At 40.8% G+C, this 16,536-nt stretch overlaps 1 protein-coding gene across 1 annotated transcript in view; it reads right to left on the minus strand.

Moving 5' to 3' along the window:
* Nucleotides 1-16,536, minus strand: part of DNAH1 (dynein axonemal heavy chain 1) — a 5,225,710-nt gene that overhangs the window by 765,842 nt on the left and 4,443,332 nt on the right. Inside the window, exons 67-68 of the mRNA XM_044076389.1 lie at nt 14,421-14,617; nt 8,149-8,293 (exon numbers count right to left, since the gene is read on the minus strand). Of these exons, the coding sequence (XP_043932324.1) occupies nt 8,149-8,293; nt 14,421-14,617 (342 nt within the window). The remainder of the gene's footprint in view (nt 1-8,148; nt 8,294-14,420; nt 14,618-16,536) is intronic.

Here is a 16,536-nt window from a genome sequence, read left to right on the forward strand (position 1 = left end):
AAAGCCAACATTTATTGGGGGGGGGGGGCAAAAGCCCAAAAACCAGGGGCACATTTTAAACATTATTTGTATAGTGTTGGAAAGTTGCTAGAATAAAATGTTGTGTTGCCACCATACATTTCACTGCCAAGTCTTGAACCCGGGGGACCCTGTGCAAAACAGTCAGAGCAACATACCACTATGCCATATCAGCTGTTTTGTGAAAGAGAGGAAGACTGAAACTTAAATGGCTACCATTTAGTGAATTCAGTTCTCACCATAGCTGTCAACCTCTTAGCACAAAACACCTGAACAAAGCCAATAATGGGGGAATACAGCCCCCAAACATATTCAGTGAATTCAGTTCTCACTATAGCTCTCAACCTCTTAGCAAAAAACACAAGGACAAAGCCAGTAATGGAGGAATACAGCCCCCCAAACATATTCAGTGAATTCAGTTCTCACCATAGCTCTCAACCTTAGCACAAAAAACCTGGACGTAGCCAATAATGGGGGAATACAGTCCCAAAAATAGGGACAAATTTCAAATATCCATGTTATAAATTTAGAAAATAGCTAGAATAAAATGTTTTGTGTTACCACGTACTTTCTGAAGAATATGAATTCTGAAATTCAAATGCCTATTATTTTTATTTAACATTTGTTAACCAGGAAAGTCTGACTTGGAACAAAAGCCAGTTTTCAGCAGAGCAGGAAGAAACACTGCAGACACATGTCTTTGTAAGATGGGAGGACATGCAGACTCCACACACAAGGCACCCTAACCAAGAATCAAACCAGAGAACCTGTAGCTGTTAGGCAACAATGCTACCAGTGCACCACTGCACTACTGACTTTGCAGGGAAAAGCAAACATACAGAAACCACAGATTTTATGAGGAACAGAACAAATATCAGGCACAAATCTGCAATTTTTTACAAATGGTGGTGGGTAGGGAATTCAAGCACTTGCCACCTGCACACAAGGTAGAGGGTTCAAGCCTGAGTATTCTCTACCCACCACCATGTGTTCTCTCTAGCCACCAGTATATAGCAACTGGGGCATTACACACACTCTACTCAAACCTTATGTTATCACTTCCACTGCTACTAGTCTTCCCACCCCCCTCCCACTATTGCTTAACTCTTTCTCACTATACTCTCTTGACCCTCCTACACTCTTCTTCCCTTCCCTCAACCTTATTCTCTTCTACTACTTACTGTTTCTTTCCCTCTACTAACTTGGACCAACAATATTAATGACATCTCAAGGGCTTTCTCTTTACCTTCTTGCCAAAAAACATTTTTCTTGTACATTGTTACATTTTACCCCTGCTGATTTTTTATATGTGATAGAGTCTCATAATTTTGGGGATGCACAAGCCAGTGCATTTCTTTGTGCCGGTCCCAAGCCCGGATAAATGGGGAGGGTTGCATCAGGAAGGGCATCCGGTGTAAAATTTTACCAAATCATACATGCAGACAAATGTACACACATACATACCGGATCGGTCGAGGCCCAGGTTAACAACGACCGCCACCAGTACTGTTGGCCAACAGGGTGCTGGCGGAAATTGGACTACTGTTGGCCGAAGGAGGAGAAGAGGCGGAAGGCATGGCCAAAAGCAGGTAAAGGCTAGAACTGTGATAGTGAGGGTCAGAACTTTGAATGTTGGCAGTATGACTGGTATAGGGAGAGAGCTAGCTGATATGATGGACCAAAGGAAGGTTGGTATATTGTGTGTGCAAGAGACCAGATGGAAGGGGAGCAAGGCTAGGTGTATCGGAGGTGGGTTCAAATTGTTTTATCATGGTGTGGATGGGAGGAGAAATGGCGTAGGCATTATCCTGAAGGAACAGTATGCTAAGAGTGTTTTGGAGGTGAAAAGAGTGTCAGATAGAGTGATGTTTATGAAGCTGGAAATTGATGGTGTAATGATGAATGTTGTTAGTGCATATGCTCCACAAGTTGGGTGTACGATGGATGAGAAAGAAAAATTTTGGAGTGAGTTGGATGAAGTGGTGATGACTGTATCCAAGGGTGAGAGACTGGTGATTGGAGCAGATTTCAATGGGCATGTTGGTGAAGGGAACAGAGGGGATGAGGAAGTGATGGGTAGGTAAGGTGTTAAGCAAAGAAATGCAGAAGGTCAGATGGTAGTGGATTTTGTGAAAAGGATGGACATGGCTGTGTTGAATACGTATTTTAACAAGAGGGAGGAGCATAGGGTGACATACAATAGTGGAGGAAGATACACACAGGTGGATTATATCTTATGTAGAAGGGCCAGTCTGAATGAGATCGGAGACTGTAAAGTAGTGGCAGGGGAAAGTGTAGTTAGGCAGCATAGAATGGTGGTTTGTAGGATGACATTGGTGATCAAGAAGAGGAGGATGAGTGTGAGGGCAGCACCAAGGATCAAATGGTGGAAATTGAAAAATGGTAATTGTGAGGTTATGCTCAGGGAAGAGTTAAGACAGGCACTGGGTGGCAGTGAAGAGTTACCGAATAGCTGGGTAACTACAGCAGAGCTAGTAAGAGAGATGGCTAGAAAGGTGCTTGGTGTGACATCTGGAAAGAGGAAGGAGGACAAGGAGACCTGGTGGTGGAATGAAGAAGTACAGCAGAGTATACAGAGAAAGAAGTTGGAGAAGAAGAAGTGGGATTGTCAGAGAGATGAAAAAAGTAGACAAGACTATAAGGAGATGAGGTACATGGCAAAGAGAGAGGTGGTGAAGGCTAAGGATAAGGCGTATGGAGAGCTGTATAAAAGGTTGGACACTAAGGAGGGAGAAAAGGACCTGTACCGATTGGCTAGACAGAGGGACTGAGCTAGTAAAGATGTGCAGCAGGTAAGGGTGATAAAGGATAATGAGGGAAACATACTCACAAGAGAGGAGAGTGTATTGGGCAGATGGAAAGAATACTTTGAAGGGCTGATGAATGAAGAGAATGAGAGGAAGAGAAGGTTGGATGATGTACGGATAGTGAATCATGAAATGCAGTGGATTAGCAAGGAGGAAGTAAGGATAGCTATGAAGAGGATGGAGAACGGAAAGGCTGTTGGTCCAGATGACATACCTGTGGAAGCATGGAGGTGTTTAGGTGAAATGGCAGTGGAGTTTTTAACTAGATTGTTTAATGAAATCTTGGAAAGTGAGAGGATGCCTGAGGACTGAAGAAAAAGTGTTTTGGTACCGATTTTTAAGAATAAGGGTGATGTGCAGAGCTGTAGTAACTACAGAGGGATTAAACTGATCAGTCACAGCATGAAGTTATGGGAAAGAGTAGTGGAAGCTAGGTTAAGAAGGGAGGTGATGATTAGTGAACAGCAGTATGGTTTCATGTCAGGAAAGAGCACTACAAATGCGATGTTTGCTTTGACAGTGTTGATGGAGAAGTACAGAGAATGTCAGAAGGAGTTGCATTGTGTCTTTGTGGATTTAGAGAAAGCATATGACAGGGTGCCTACAGAGGAGTTGTGGTATTGTATGAGGAAGTCGGGAGTGTCAGAGAAGTATGTAAGAGTGGTACAGGATATATACGAGGGTAGTGTGACAGCGGTGAGGTCTGCGGTGGGAGTGATGGATGCGTTTAAGGTGGAGGTGGGATTACATCAAGGTTCAGCTCTGAGCCCTTTCTTATTTATAATGGTGATGGACAGGTTGACAGACATGATCAGAAAGGAGTCCCCGTGGACTATTATGTTTGCAGATGACATTGTGATCTGTAGTGAGAGTAGGGAACAGGTGGAGGAGACCCTGGAGAGGTGGAGATCTGCTCTAGAGAGAAGAACAATGAAGGTCAGCAGGACTAAGACAGAATATATGTGTGTGAATGAGAGGGAAGATAGAGGAATCGTGAGGATGCAGGGAGTAGAGGTGGCGAAGGTGGATGAGTTTAAATACTTGGGATCAACACTTCAGAGTAATGGTGAGTGTGGAAGACAGGTGAAGAAGAGAGTACAGGCAGGATGGAGTGGGTGGAGAAGAGTGTCAGGAGTGATTTGTGACAGACAAGTACCAGTAAGAGTGAAAGGGAATGTCTACAAGAGTGTAGTGAGACCAGCCATGTTATATGGGTTGGAGACAGTGGCACTGACAAAAAGGTAGGAGTCAGAGCTTGACGTGGCAGAGTTGAAGATGTTAAGATTTGCACTAGGTGTGACGAGGATGGACAGGATCAGGAATAAGTATATTAGAGGGTCAGCCCAGGTTGGAAGGTTTGGAGACAAAGCCAAAGAGGCAAGATTACGTTGGTTTGGATATATGCTGAGGAGGGATGCAGAGTACATTGGGAAAAAGATGCTAAGGATGAAGCTGCCAGGTAACAGGAAAAGAGGAAGGCCTAAGATAAAGTTTATGGATGTGGTGTGAGAGGACATGCAGGTGGTTGGTGTGACGCAGCAAGATGCAGAGGACAGGAAGAAATGGAAACAGTTGATCTGCTGTGGTGACCCCTGACAGGAGCAGTTGAAAGAAGAAGAGTCTCATAATTTTATGGCATCATGATACCTTGTACTAGATTTCTTTTATGCCTAAAATGTAGGTATTTCCTAATCTGAAATTCTGTACTTGTTCTTTTTTGTGGAGCTTTTCTCCTCGGGTCTCCACTGAAAATGGACCACAAGCCCAGTGGACTAACTCGGTTAACAAAAGACAAATAAATAAATACATTTATTTATACTATTTGCACCTTCTCTAAGCTAGGGCAAGATGCAGCTACCCCCTTGGTCCCACCCTTTCTATGCTACTGGTAGACTTGCCATTGGAGGTTTATTGTTTTTTTGTTGTTCTACATGTTATTCTGTTCTCAAAAAATTACCTACGACTGATGTTTCTGCATCTATGGATTCTTCCATATCTTGCTTTGCAAAACACTGCATCATTTAAGAGAAATAATATCTGATACAGCATTTCTTTAGGAATGGGTTCTGATACTTCCAAGACACAGAAGACATCTCTACTGAAGGAGACTACATGTTTGGAAATAACCAACTACTGCCAATGCTTCATCTACACAGTCAAATGAAGTTTCCTCTCTGCCCTTATTAACTAGTTTTGCAGATAATGTATTGGCAAACTTTTCTCAAATAGTCAAAAAGGATATAATGTCATAAAAATATATATTATTACAAACTTACAATATGGTCCACATCCTAAGGACAGGCTGCAGGTTAAATGGTCCCTCTGCAAACTGATCGTAGAAGTATACACTGGCTGTATAAGACTGAGTGTGTGTGCTTCCTGTGATAGGTTGGGACCCTGTTCAGGATTAGTTGTATGTCATACAGCCAGTGTCTGTCAGGATAAACTCTTTATACTACCAAAAAGCATGCACAGAAGTTGTGCTTGCAATGCTCTCATTTTTTACCTTCACATCCTTAACAAACAATCACATTAAGAACTTCAAGATTTCTTCAAAATCACCTAATGTTTTTGTAACTAGAAGACAGCATTTTCTACTTTTATACCATTCATGCAAAACATTATACTAACGTATTTACTCATGTTCTATTAGGGGAACATGCAAAAATATTCCAAAGGGTTCCACTTTTATTACTGTCATTCTCTTTCCAAACTTGATTTGTTTCTCCTTCTTCTCACTGACCTCCAGGCATCATGGTTAGTCCGTTACATATCATGTTACTCGTTACTGGGCAGGATGCTGAGGAAATCACACAATGAGTTTGTTCTTTCTTGTATCTGACCTCTTACAGTCCCTCAGCTTTCGTGGGTTAGCCAGGCAGTACAGAATTTTACCTTCTCCCCAGTCCAAGAGAACAAACATTTCCATTAGCCTCAGCCAAGCCTCTGGTACATAAACTGGTAACCAAACCTGGTTAACTAAAATTACAGATGCAAGTGCTGCACCTGTGCTAAGTACTGATTCAAAACTGGATCTGAGGTTAATATGTACCTCTGAAATACGAATGCATGTAGACAGATCTAACTAGATATCTCCAATATACCTAATTTGGAGGTATATATCTATTTTTAGGTTTGATTTACTCTGTCACATGATGCACTTATTTCTGGGCATGCATTCTTCTTTTTATATTTGATTTTACCCTCCACAAGATTTTTCTGAAATTGTTAAGTAAGTCTCATAACTCTCAACTGTACAGATTTTTACAGAATGCCCAGATTTTTGTCTCATATTTTTTGTCTGTTCCTCATAAAATTTGTGGGTTTATGCCAAATCCCTGAGGACTGAAGTCAATAAATAACACACATTTGAGTTTCAGATTTCACAGCCTTCAGGAAATGCATGCTAACATAAATCTTGTTATTCTAGCAGCTATCTAAGTGTTTAAGAACAATATTTAAATTCTGTCCCTATTTTTGGGTCTTTGTCCCCCATTATTTTAGACTTTGTCCAGTTTTCTTGTGCTAAGAGGTTGATAGCTATGGTAAGTCTACACAACCAAAATGCTACTACACCTATAATTTAAATAAAGAGGACTTGCATGTTAAATCTCTCTTTTTCACCAGCAGGTTTTAATTTTACACTGTGCCTTTGACGATCTGCTTTTATTTTATAATCATTTTTGTCACTGTTAGTTTTTTAAAGTTGTGTGAAGAGTTACATACTATTTGGTATGGTATCTGAACTTTTGCTAATTAGTTGACCAGATTTTTGACTGGATGTCCCCATATTTCAGCAGTCTTTACATCTGTTTTCAATGCCTGCAGGTTTACAGGTATGGTTTTATTACTCCAAAATATACCATGACATCAGATTCATCTAGCTTTTCACTGCTGCATTCGAGTACAGTAAAAAAAATTATATTGACATCTGTTATCTGTACACAGAGCCAAGTCCGGCACCTACCTCAGTTTAATAACTTTTACTTCACTTGTAAAAAGTGACTGTCCGTCTTCTTTCTTCCTCTCTGTGACTCTGATTCAAGCCAGCAAGGCAAAGGGCAGAAGCAAGCCAAAAAAAAAACAAAGATAAGGTATAAAGGAACTTCAGTTAGTCAACTAACTTTCACCAATGATAGTCCGTAGCAGTAGCACAAGTAAATTCAAGTAACTACTGTGCTACAGACTACTACTGATTGTTTCTTGCTCTCTTTTTTTAGAAGAGAGTGAGAACCAATCAGTAGCAATCCACCCGCCCATGTCATGTACGTGACTGTGGACATGGCAGTTCCAACCCCCTTCTATTTACTGTGAGGTTAAAAAACGAACAGACGTCTGGGCATCACACTGATGTCATATCTGGACTGTCTGTAAAGCAGTATAGAGTTACAGAAATGGTCAGACTCGTTCGCTAATTTAAATAAATAAATGAATTAATTAATTTTAAAAAATTGGAACTCGACGAGCATGTGCAGTTCGAGTTCCTGGACTTTGCGAGTCGGTCAACAAACAAAATATTTTATAATTATACATGATTTTTTTTATTTTTATTCAAGAATCTTTTTGCTGGGAGGGCTGCAGTCCTGCAGTCCGATGGCTCAAGCTGCCACTGTCTCCCACATGTTGCTAAGGGTGATCTGTGCCTGGATTACAAGGCAATTTGTGACCAAGCCCTGACGGAAATGCTTCACATTCAGAAATGAAATGCATGAGTGTCACTTGCTCCAGGGATCTTAACCAAGCCTCTCACATGAACAGGTCATGCTGGAGAGAGAGTAACATCTCCCACAGACATTTCTATGGAACAAGCTTCCAATTCACATGAAACAGAGCTCCTCCCTGATCCTCTTTAAACACAACCTAGATCAATGGATGGGTGACCGCAAATTCACTCCTGGGGTAGCATCCATGTCCCTACTGGACAGAGGAAGTTGTTATTAACTACCATAGACCCTTACCCCTGCAAACTTCACTCACCTAACCAATGACAACTGGGGCAACCTGGGATAAATGTGGTTAGGCTTATAAGGGCTCTAGGGCTGTTAGCCTAGTAATTATCTATGAACTTATGAGACAAATAGAAAGTTTATCATTAAGGATCACATAGCAGATATTACAGGTGATATGGGAGGAAAATAATCCTTTAACAAATCTTTTTTAGGTATACATTTATCATTTTAATTGCTTTATGCTTGAACACTTTGATTCTCTTTCAGCAGATCTTTAGGTGAACAGCTTGTCTGCAAAGCAATAAGTGCATAAAGTTGGCACATTGATTAACCAGCTGTACTTGATTATTTACCTGGGGTTCTATAAATCTTTGTCCAAGATTAGAAGATACAAAATCTTGCATTGCATTCATAACTTTGTCACCTCTGAGGCAGCGAAGTATAAGAAGTTTCTGAAATGGATCCAGTTTGCTATGCCATTTTCCAGGAAGAGGTTCTCTGTAAAATAAAGAGTAAATACTTTACTTTATTTTACCATTTCAATGGGAAAGATATGTTGCTTAAACAGTCATTCACACTTGTCAAAACAAATAGAAATAAATCACATTCTAGAATGCAGGAGTTGAGGCAGAGTTATGTCCAAAATACTGGCAAGTTAGGCTTGTAAAGGACTTGGATTTCTTGAGAGCTGTCAAAGGAAATGAGTATAGAAAGAATACAATGCATTCACCATGCTCTGAATTTGGTTATCAAACTGGAATGACTGACTTTCATTGAGGATGCCTGCGACTTATTGTGTGACCTTGGCATTAGTTATGTACTGGAAAGGAGAGTTGCAGAGATTGGTGTACTGAGGATCCCCTCCACAGGAAAATAAAACTAATTGGCCAGTCTTCTGGAATCTGCGAAATGCATGTCTGTCATGTATGAATGAATAGTACTGAAGTGCGGAAAAGATATTTTTATCTCGTCCTTCACTGCTGGGAAAAGAAAATGATGCCTTAACTGCTGGAAAATAGTGGCCCAAATTTAGAAAGTTAACTGCTAGGTGTACATGATGTGTACACCTCACAGTAATGTTTCTGCATTCATAGATAGTCCTATCATGGTGTATTTGCAAGAAGACATGCAGCACCAAGGTGGACTGTCTTCACAGCCATGTTAAATGCTAATGAGGCAGCCCAGGGTGAGGCCTATGCTAACTAGTCACGTACTCTCCCCAAGAATTGCCTTTGTGCAGCCAAGTGATTCAGAAACCCATTTGTCTGTGTAAATCAACAAGGCAGATCCTGGCTACTTGTGGTAAGGAAAACAGCCAAAACTCCATGTGCATCCATCGCAGTAGAGTTAAGTGCTGGGAAGTTTAATGGTCAGGTAGTATGCGCGCGTGTGTGTGTGTATGTTCAATAAGATCATATGACTGTCTGTCAAAGCAGTGAGAGAATGAAACCCATATAGTCTTTTTGATGGGTCTACTTCAAAGTATCGAATTACCACTTCATTGAATCTCACATCATTGAGACGACATTGCCAAAACTGCAGAACATGGAACACCCAGAACATCAAAACCTTTCCATGGCAAAATAACTACTTGGCTACCATGGTAAACTTTGTCCTTTCCCCATTGTAGTGCGATCTCGAAGTTGGTATATTTAGTTAGGGGGGTAGGGGGCTTTGCCCCCCACATTAGTGGGTTTGATTTGCTTTTTTGTTTTTTTTGTTTTTTGTTATGTTCAGTTAGTGGCTGTTTTCCCAGTGCTAGTTTTCAATGTTCCAGGTGTTCGATGTTCTGCATTTTCGGCAATGTCGTCTTGATGATGTGGGATTCGATGAAGTGGTAATTTGATGCTTTGAAGTAGACCCTTTTTTACAGGTACCACACCATCTGAATAACTGAACTGAGGTGAAAGACTTGGAACCTGTTCCCTTGATTGGAAAAATGGACTACAAGAATGAGAAGAGGATAACAGCCTGGATAGTACTAATAAAAGCAACAAGGGCTACACTAAGTGGTGCCTCAAAATCAACTGAGTGGAATCTTTGTCACTGCAAAATGAAGGCCTATATCTGTAATGTTTAAAGGGGCATTCCCTAGAAGAAATTTAATGCCTCAATTCTTGAAGATGAATACTGGGGTTCATGCTTCTTGGTCATTTTCTTCTTTTGCTTGCTTTAGAAAGAATCCTTCAGAGTGAATTTATGATAGACAATATTGGACATATTAATGTCCTGAAAGAATGAACAGAGTTGTGGCTAGTGGCCTAAGCCTAAAAATACAGGCTCATAAGATACATGCATTGTTTGGCCATTTTAACTACAATATGCTTGATAACTGAAGGAGAGAAAAAAACAGTGGTTTTGACATCATAATCAGACAAATAAAAAGAGGAAAGCAATGTCTGGAGTAATAACTGAAAGGAATGGCTACAAAGAAATGAAGGAAATGAGGCATGGACTCTGCCTTGTCACTAATACAAGGATATGCTAACAGATATTCTGAAGAAGGCATACACAAATATGTGCATAAATTAATCCTTAACTGTTGTGATATCAACTTTACTTTTGCTTAACAGCTCAGTGAAAAGCTGATGACTGACCAAACATGACAGATGTTTGTAAAGCCAGCTCGGAATGTGTGGTGACAATATTTTTAGAAAGAAGATAAGAGCTTTTCAGTGCCTTTTTGCTTTGCTGAGGTGTTAAAATACTCATTAAACAAGTTTCTGAATGTTCATGCCCCTTTTCTATAAATAATATCTGACTTCAAGACTAGAAAGGTTAACTATATATATATATATATATATATATATATATATATATATATATATATATATATATATAGGTTCATAGGTTCATACTAGGCTATCTGCCCTAGGGCATTTATAAGCCTAGCCAGAGTGTGTATGGCTTTCACCACCCATTTTAAATTAATTTTGCTATGCCCTTTTTCGAGGTTAGTATACTGTGCCTCTGTCTAACAGTGACACAGAAGTGATACCCGGGGTAAACCTACGATCTCCCATCCACTCATCAAGATTCCTCTTGAAGAGAGTCAATGAGGGACTCTGCCTAACCTGGACTGGGATTTTATTCCAGAGTGAAGGGAGCCTCTGGGTTATGAATCTGTCCCTCCAGCATGTCCTATTTATTTCAGTGCTGAGGTTCAAGTCCCTTGAGCGCGTAGCTCGATGGGATTTGGATTTTCTGAGGTGCAGCATGTCCATTAATTCCGGGTTGGACATGGCTTTATACGTCAGGCACAGATCGCCTCTGAGCAGGCGGTATGTCACTGAGTAGAGCTGGAGTTTCTTTAACCGGGCAGCATACGGCATCTGTTTGAGCCCCTTGATCCTCTTGGTGAGGTACTTTTGGGGTCTTTCCAGTTGCTGCAGGTGTCTGGTAAGGTACATCCCAAAAGGGGCATTGTACTCAATTATGGGCCTGATGAGGGATGAGTAAAGAGGCACGATGACCTCCCATGATCTAGATGTGAATCCCTTCATGATTAGGTGGGCTATATAAAATGTTTTTCTAACCACTTTGGCCACGTGGTTGTCAAATGAGAGATTGCTATCAACTTGGGTCCCCAGGTCCCTAATTACTTCTTCTGTACTTAATGGATTACCACCTATGTGGTAATTTGTGGGCACTTTGTTTTTGCCAAAGGGGATGACTATACACTTTTTGGCGTTTAGCTTGAGGTCATGGCTCTGGCACTAGTTGTCTGTTTCTATGAGGCCCTTTTGGAGGATGCTTGTGTCGGCTGGAGAGTCTATTATGGCACCCAGTTTGCAGTCATCTGCGAACTTGGTCAGCCACAGTCCTTCCATGTTGGCCTGTACCTCCGAGAAATATATACCGAACAAGAGAGGTCCCAGGACTGAGCCTTGTGGGACGCCACTTGTAACTGGTTTGGAGTCTGACATGGCTCCAGCTATTCTAACCATGTGGGTTCTGTCCTTGAGCCAGTTTGCAACCCATCTAGTGACATAGGGGTTTATATTTAAGCTGGTGAGCTTATCTATAATGCCCGAGTGGGGTATTGTATCGAAGGCTTTTGCGAGGTCCAGGTAGGCTGTGTGGACCACCTTCCCTTGTCAATGGCCTTGGTGACTGTTTCAAAGAAATCGACCAGGTTTAAGAGGCAGGATCTGCCCTTAACAAAGCCGAACTGGGTAGGATCCAGTGTCTGTAGGTCTCCAATATCTTTATTTATAAGGTCCATGATGATCCTTTCCATAGCTTTGCAGACCAAGCTAGTGAGACTTATGGGGCGATAGTTTCCAGGATCCGTTGAGGCACCACCTTTGTGGAGAGGGACCACTGTTGCTGTACGCCACTCTTTGGGTACATATCCTGTAGTAAGGCTGAGATTGAACAGTAGTTTTAGGTTTGGGTTTAGCTCTTCTTGGAGTTCATGTAGGACGCAGCCTGGGACACCGTCTGGTCCCACTGATGCTGTGTTTCTTGCTTTGGAGAGGGCAGCTCTTACCTGAGCATCTGAGATGTCAGGGGGGCAGCACTCTGCTGGGATAGATATTAGCCCTTTTGGTGGGGAGGGGGGGGGGGGAGACGTTTGCGCTGAACCTGTCAGCTAGGATGTTGGCAATGTCTGTGGGTTTGGTGTATTTTTTGTCATTTTGGACTAATTCTGAGCATATCTGGGAATTCCCACCCAGGTTCCTAACATAACTAAAGAAAGCCTTGTGATTATCCTTAGTGTCCTGTGCAATATTTCTCTCGAAGCTGGCCTTAGACGATTTTATGAGTGCCCGTAGTTTTTTGCTAATACTGATCAGAGATGCCTTCCCTTTTTGGGATTTTGCTCTATCATGTAGTAGCTTCCTCCTTCTATTGTATAGTTTGTTTATGGCTGGGGTCCACCAGACAGGACGTCTGCCTTTGGAGGATTGGGTCTTGGTTTTATTTGGGATTGCATGATCCATGCATTCCTGAAGGTGTTTATAGAATGCGTTTATAAAGGATTTTGCGGTCTGGGCCGTATTATCCACAGGCCCGGGGGCTTTGAAGGATTCCACCTCGGTTTTGAGGAGTGTGAAATTTGCTTTAGAGAAGTTTTTCACTGGGGTTTTCTGGGCATGGGGTGGGGTCGGGATGTGAATATCCAGTGAGATTAGTTTATGGTCTGATCTTACCAGTGAGGGATACACTTCTGGTCTTTATATATAGTTCACTAAAGCTGCACAAGTTACTAGGGCTGTCAACTTGGTAACCCACAAATTTTACTTAGAAACACTCAGAAAATGAGTTAAAATAAAATGATGAATGGGACTCAAGTCAGTTTGAACCTTATTCTGATCATATTTGAACAGCATAGGCTTCAGATTTTCATAGAATTAGGAATTAGAGTAATTTTTTTTAAATTTTATTTATTTATTTTGAGACACTGGTTTTAGATGATGGGCCTAGCTATACACAGTATTTAAATTTTCTACATTCACTCATTCTGAAATGACCCACTTAATTCAAGTGAGGACTACAAGGGAGCTGGAGCCTACACTGACATTCAGTGGGTGCAAAGCCGTGAAATTAATCCTGGATAGGGCAGCAACACACACACACACACACACACACACACACACACACACACAGACACACACACACATACATACACACACACACACACACACACACACACACACACACACACACACACACACACACACACACACACACACACACACACACACACACACACACACACACACACACACACACACACACACACACACACACACACACACACACACACACACACACCTATTTTCAATTCAGAGGCTGGACAGTTTATCTATGGCACATCTTTGGAATGGGAGGAAAACTGCAGCACTGGGAGAAAGAAGGATGTACATGCAGAGTCTGAACTGTAGGCTTCCCTGTTCAGAACCATATTAGAGAACCAAGCACTCTGAGGTGGCAGTGTTAACCCCTGTGATACTGTGTTGCCCATAATGGATAGAAAATTTCTTTTAGTGCAACAAAATTAGTAATCAGCAAGAATCTGCACAAATGCACATAAAACGTCAGATATGTAGGTACAAAAGCGATCTACAATACCAAATGCTGTTTCTAGCCAAATAACTTAATACAGCATATCTGATACACAGTAACAGTAACAGAAATGTAAAGTTTGATATCAATAACATACTGAACAATGACAATGAGGTTTTGGAAGACAAACTACGAGATATGCAGCAAACCATGGACATCTAAGTCCTTGGTGGACAGAAACAGAAATACTGCTGTCGCCTTCGAGTGACTTAAAACAATAGAGATGTAGTATCAAAGCTAAAAATATAAGTATCAGTAATTTGGTACTGAGGCCCCAGATACAGCAGCTCTACAATCTCAGGTAAAAAATATTAAATTGTAGTTTATTTAACGCACTTTGAAATTCACCTTTTCTCCTCATGTGGGATATTACAAATGAATATTCGTCTCTCAAATGAAGGATAATGGTGGCCCTAAGTAATCCTTTCGATTTGGATTAGCTAGGAGAGTTATCATACAGTAGGAACGTTAGGATGATGGGTATGAGGAAGCCATGCCAGCAGGCCAAAATTCCTAAAATATTTTGGATTACATTTTAAAAAATATTTTTTACCTGTGTGGGTCAGCACTGTCAAAGATCACTCTGAACTCCTTTAAATTAATTTTGAAATCTTCAGCAAAGTCAGCAAAGGTCTTTAACTCTGTTAATGCCAATACGTCACGCCAAGCTCTTTCTGAAAGCCACTCAGAAGCAGGGTTTTCTGTCATTATACGAATAGTACCTCCAGACAGAAGGAAACGCCACTCTTCCTATAAACCAGAAAGAATAAATCAAAATTAATTTCTTTTACAGAATGTCACCAGGCAGGAATTGTGAATCATTAAAAGTTATTGCTGCAACTTCATCAGTATATCTGACAGAATTCAACTTCCATAGTAATCTGTTGCCTGGCTAACTCAGTTGTTAGGGAACAAGACTTTTAATCTCAAGGTTGTGGGTTCAAGCCCCATGTTGGGCAAATCCATTTATAGCATTGGTTGTATAGTGATGAGCATAAATGCCTTCCAAACATCTGACTCAGGTCTTTCTTTTAAGATGATATGCATAGGCAGAATAAAGTACAGCTGTGTAAGAATTTACCATAACAGCAGATGTCTGAGTCCATACCTTTCAAATGTACAGATTTTCGCAGAATATCCAGATTTTTGTCTCATATTTTTGGTTTGTTCCTCCTAAAATATGTACTTTTCTGGCAAATAGCTGAGGATTGAAGTCATTAAATAATGACAAACATTTGAGTTTAAGACTCCACATTCTCCAGAAAATTCATGCTAATGCAAAACCTATTATTCTATCATCTTTCTAAGATTATAAGGGCAATATTAAAAATCTGTCCCTATTTGTCCCCCCATCATTTTAGGCTTTGTCCAGACTTTTTGCTCTAAGACGTTGAGATGTATGTGTCTGACTGATCACTGTTGCAGTATAACTGACTATTAGGATATCCTGCCAAGGATAACCTTACGCAAAAGCCAGCATACCAAAGCCTGGATGCCTTCCTCTCACATAGTATGTCAGATGTATGACCTAAGGGCAAGAGAGCTAAGAAGTACATAAGGGATGTATAGGTGGAAATTGCCTAGATTTTCTTGCCTCAGACTAAAGGAAACTGAAGAAGAAGAAGAAACAATGTCAGAAGCAATTATATACAAAATATGTAAATGTCAAGAAAGAGAGGGAGAAATAGGGTTACATGCCCACCTCAGTGAAGGACAAAAGATAGACAGAAAACAGGGGAGAAGGAGGGTGGGATATATATCTGCAAGAGTGATCAGTTGGACATCTACTTTTATGGCATATTACTTAGTACCATATAAACTATTGCCTTTAGAGAAATCATATCACAACTGTACTATGTCCTTCCTTGGATCACTGTTGCGGCATTACTATTGGGAAGATTCCCAAAGCTACCCAAGTGGAAAGGTAGGTGGATAAAGAGGCTGACATGGGATCTAGGATACTTTGAAGTATGGATCTATCAAAATCAGCCCTAGCCTTGGGGGAAAAAAAATCAGTCTTATAATGTTTAGCAAAAGTGTTGGAAGAAGACCAAGTAGCTGCTTCTAGAATGGATTTAGAATACAAAGCCTTCAAAAAAGCTCCAGTGGAAGCAACAGCTCTCATGGAATAAGCTTTAAAAAGACCAGGAAACTGTTTTAATAAAAAGCATAACAAAAGGAAATGGAATTGGAAATCTACTTAGAAATTATTTGTTTAGAAACTGAAGACCTAAGTTCCTGTCCTGAAAGGGAACAAGAAGTTTATCAGATTTTCTAATGTCTCTGGTTTTGTCAAAATAAAATCTGAGTTGCCTATGGATTTTACAGAGTGAAGGAGTTATCTCCCCCTTGTTCTGGGAAGACAGAATAAAAGAGAGAAGGTTGAGGCCTGATTCCAGGAGAGCCCACTTGGCCGCTTTAGGGATAAAGGAAGGGTTAGTCCTACGGATTACTATGCCCTTGTGAAAAAATGATAAAAGGTGGAGAAACTATGAGTGTTTGCAGTTCTGAAACCCTCTAGGTTAAAGTCGATGTCACAAGCAAATCAGTCTTCCAAGCAAATAATTTAAAAGATGAAGTAGAAGCAGCTTCTGAGATACAGTTTATGTCCAAAGAGGGGTAGCAACAGCTCTTCTTGGAGGCCTTGTATTTTGGACATCATTCAAAAA

The sequence above is a fragment of the Protopterus annectens genome, chromosome 7.part0, assembly GCF_019279795.1.
Source record: "Protopterus annectens isolate FY-2018-M chromosome 7.part0, PAN1.0, whole genome shotgun sequence".
Taxonomy (NCBI): domain Eukaryota; kingdom Metazoa; phylum Chordata; order Ceratodontiformes; family Protopteridae; genus Protopterus; species Protopterus annectens.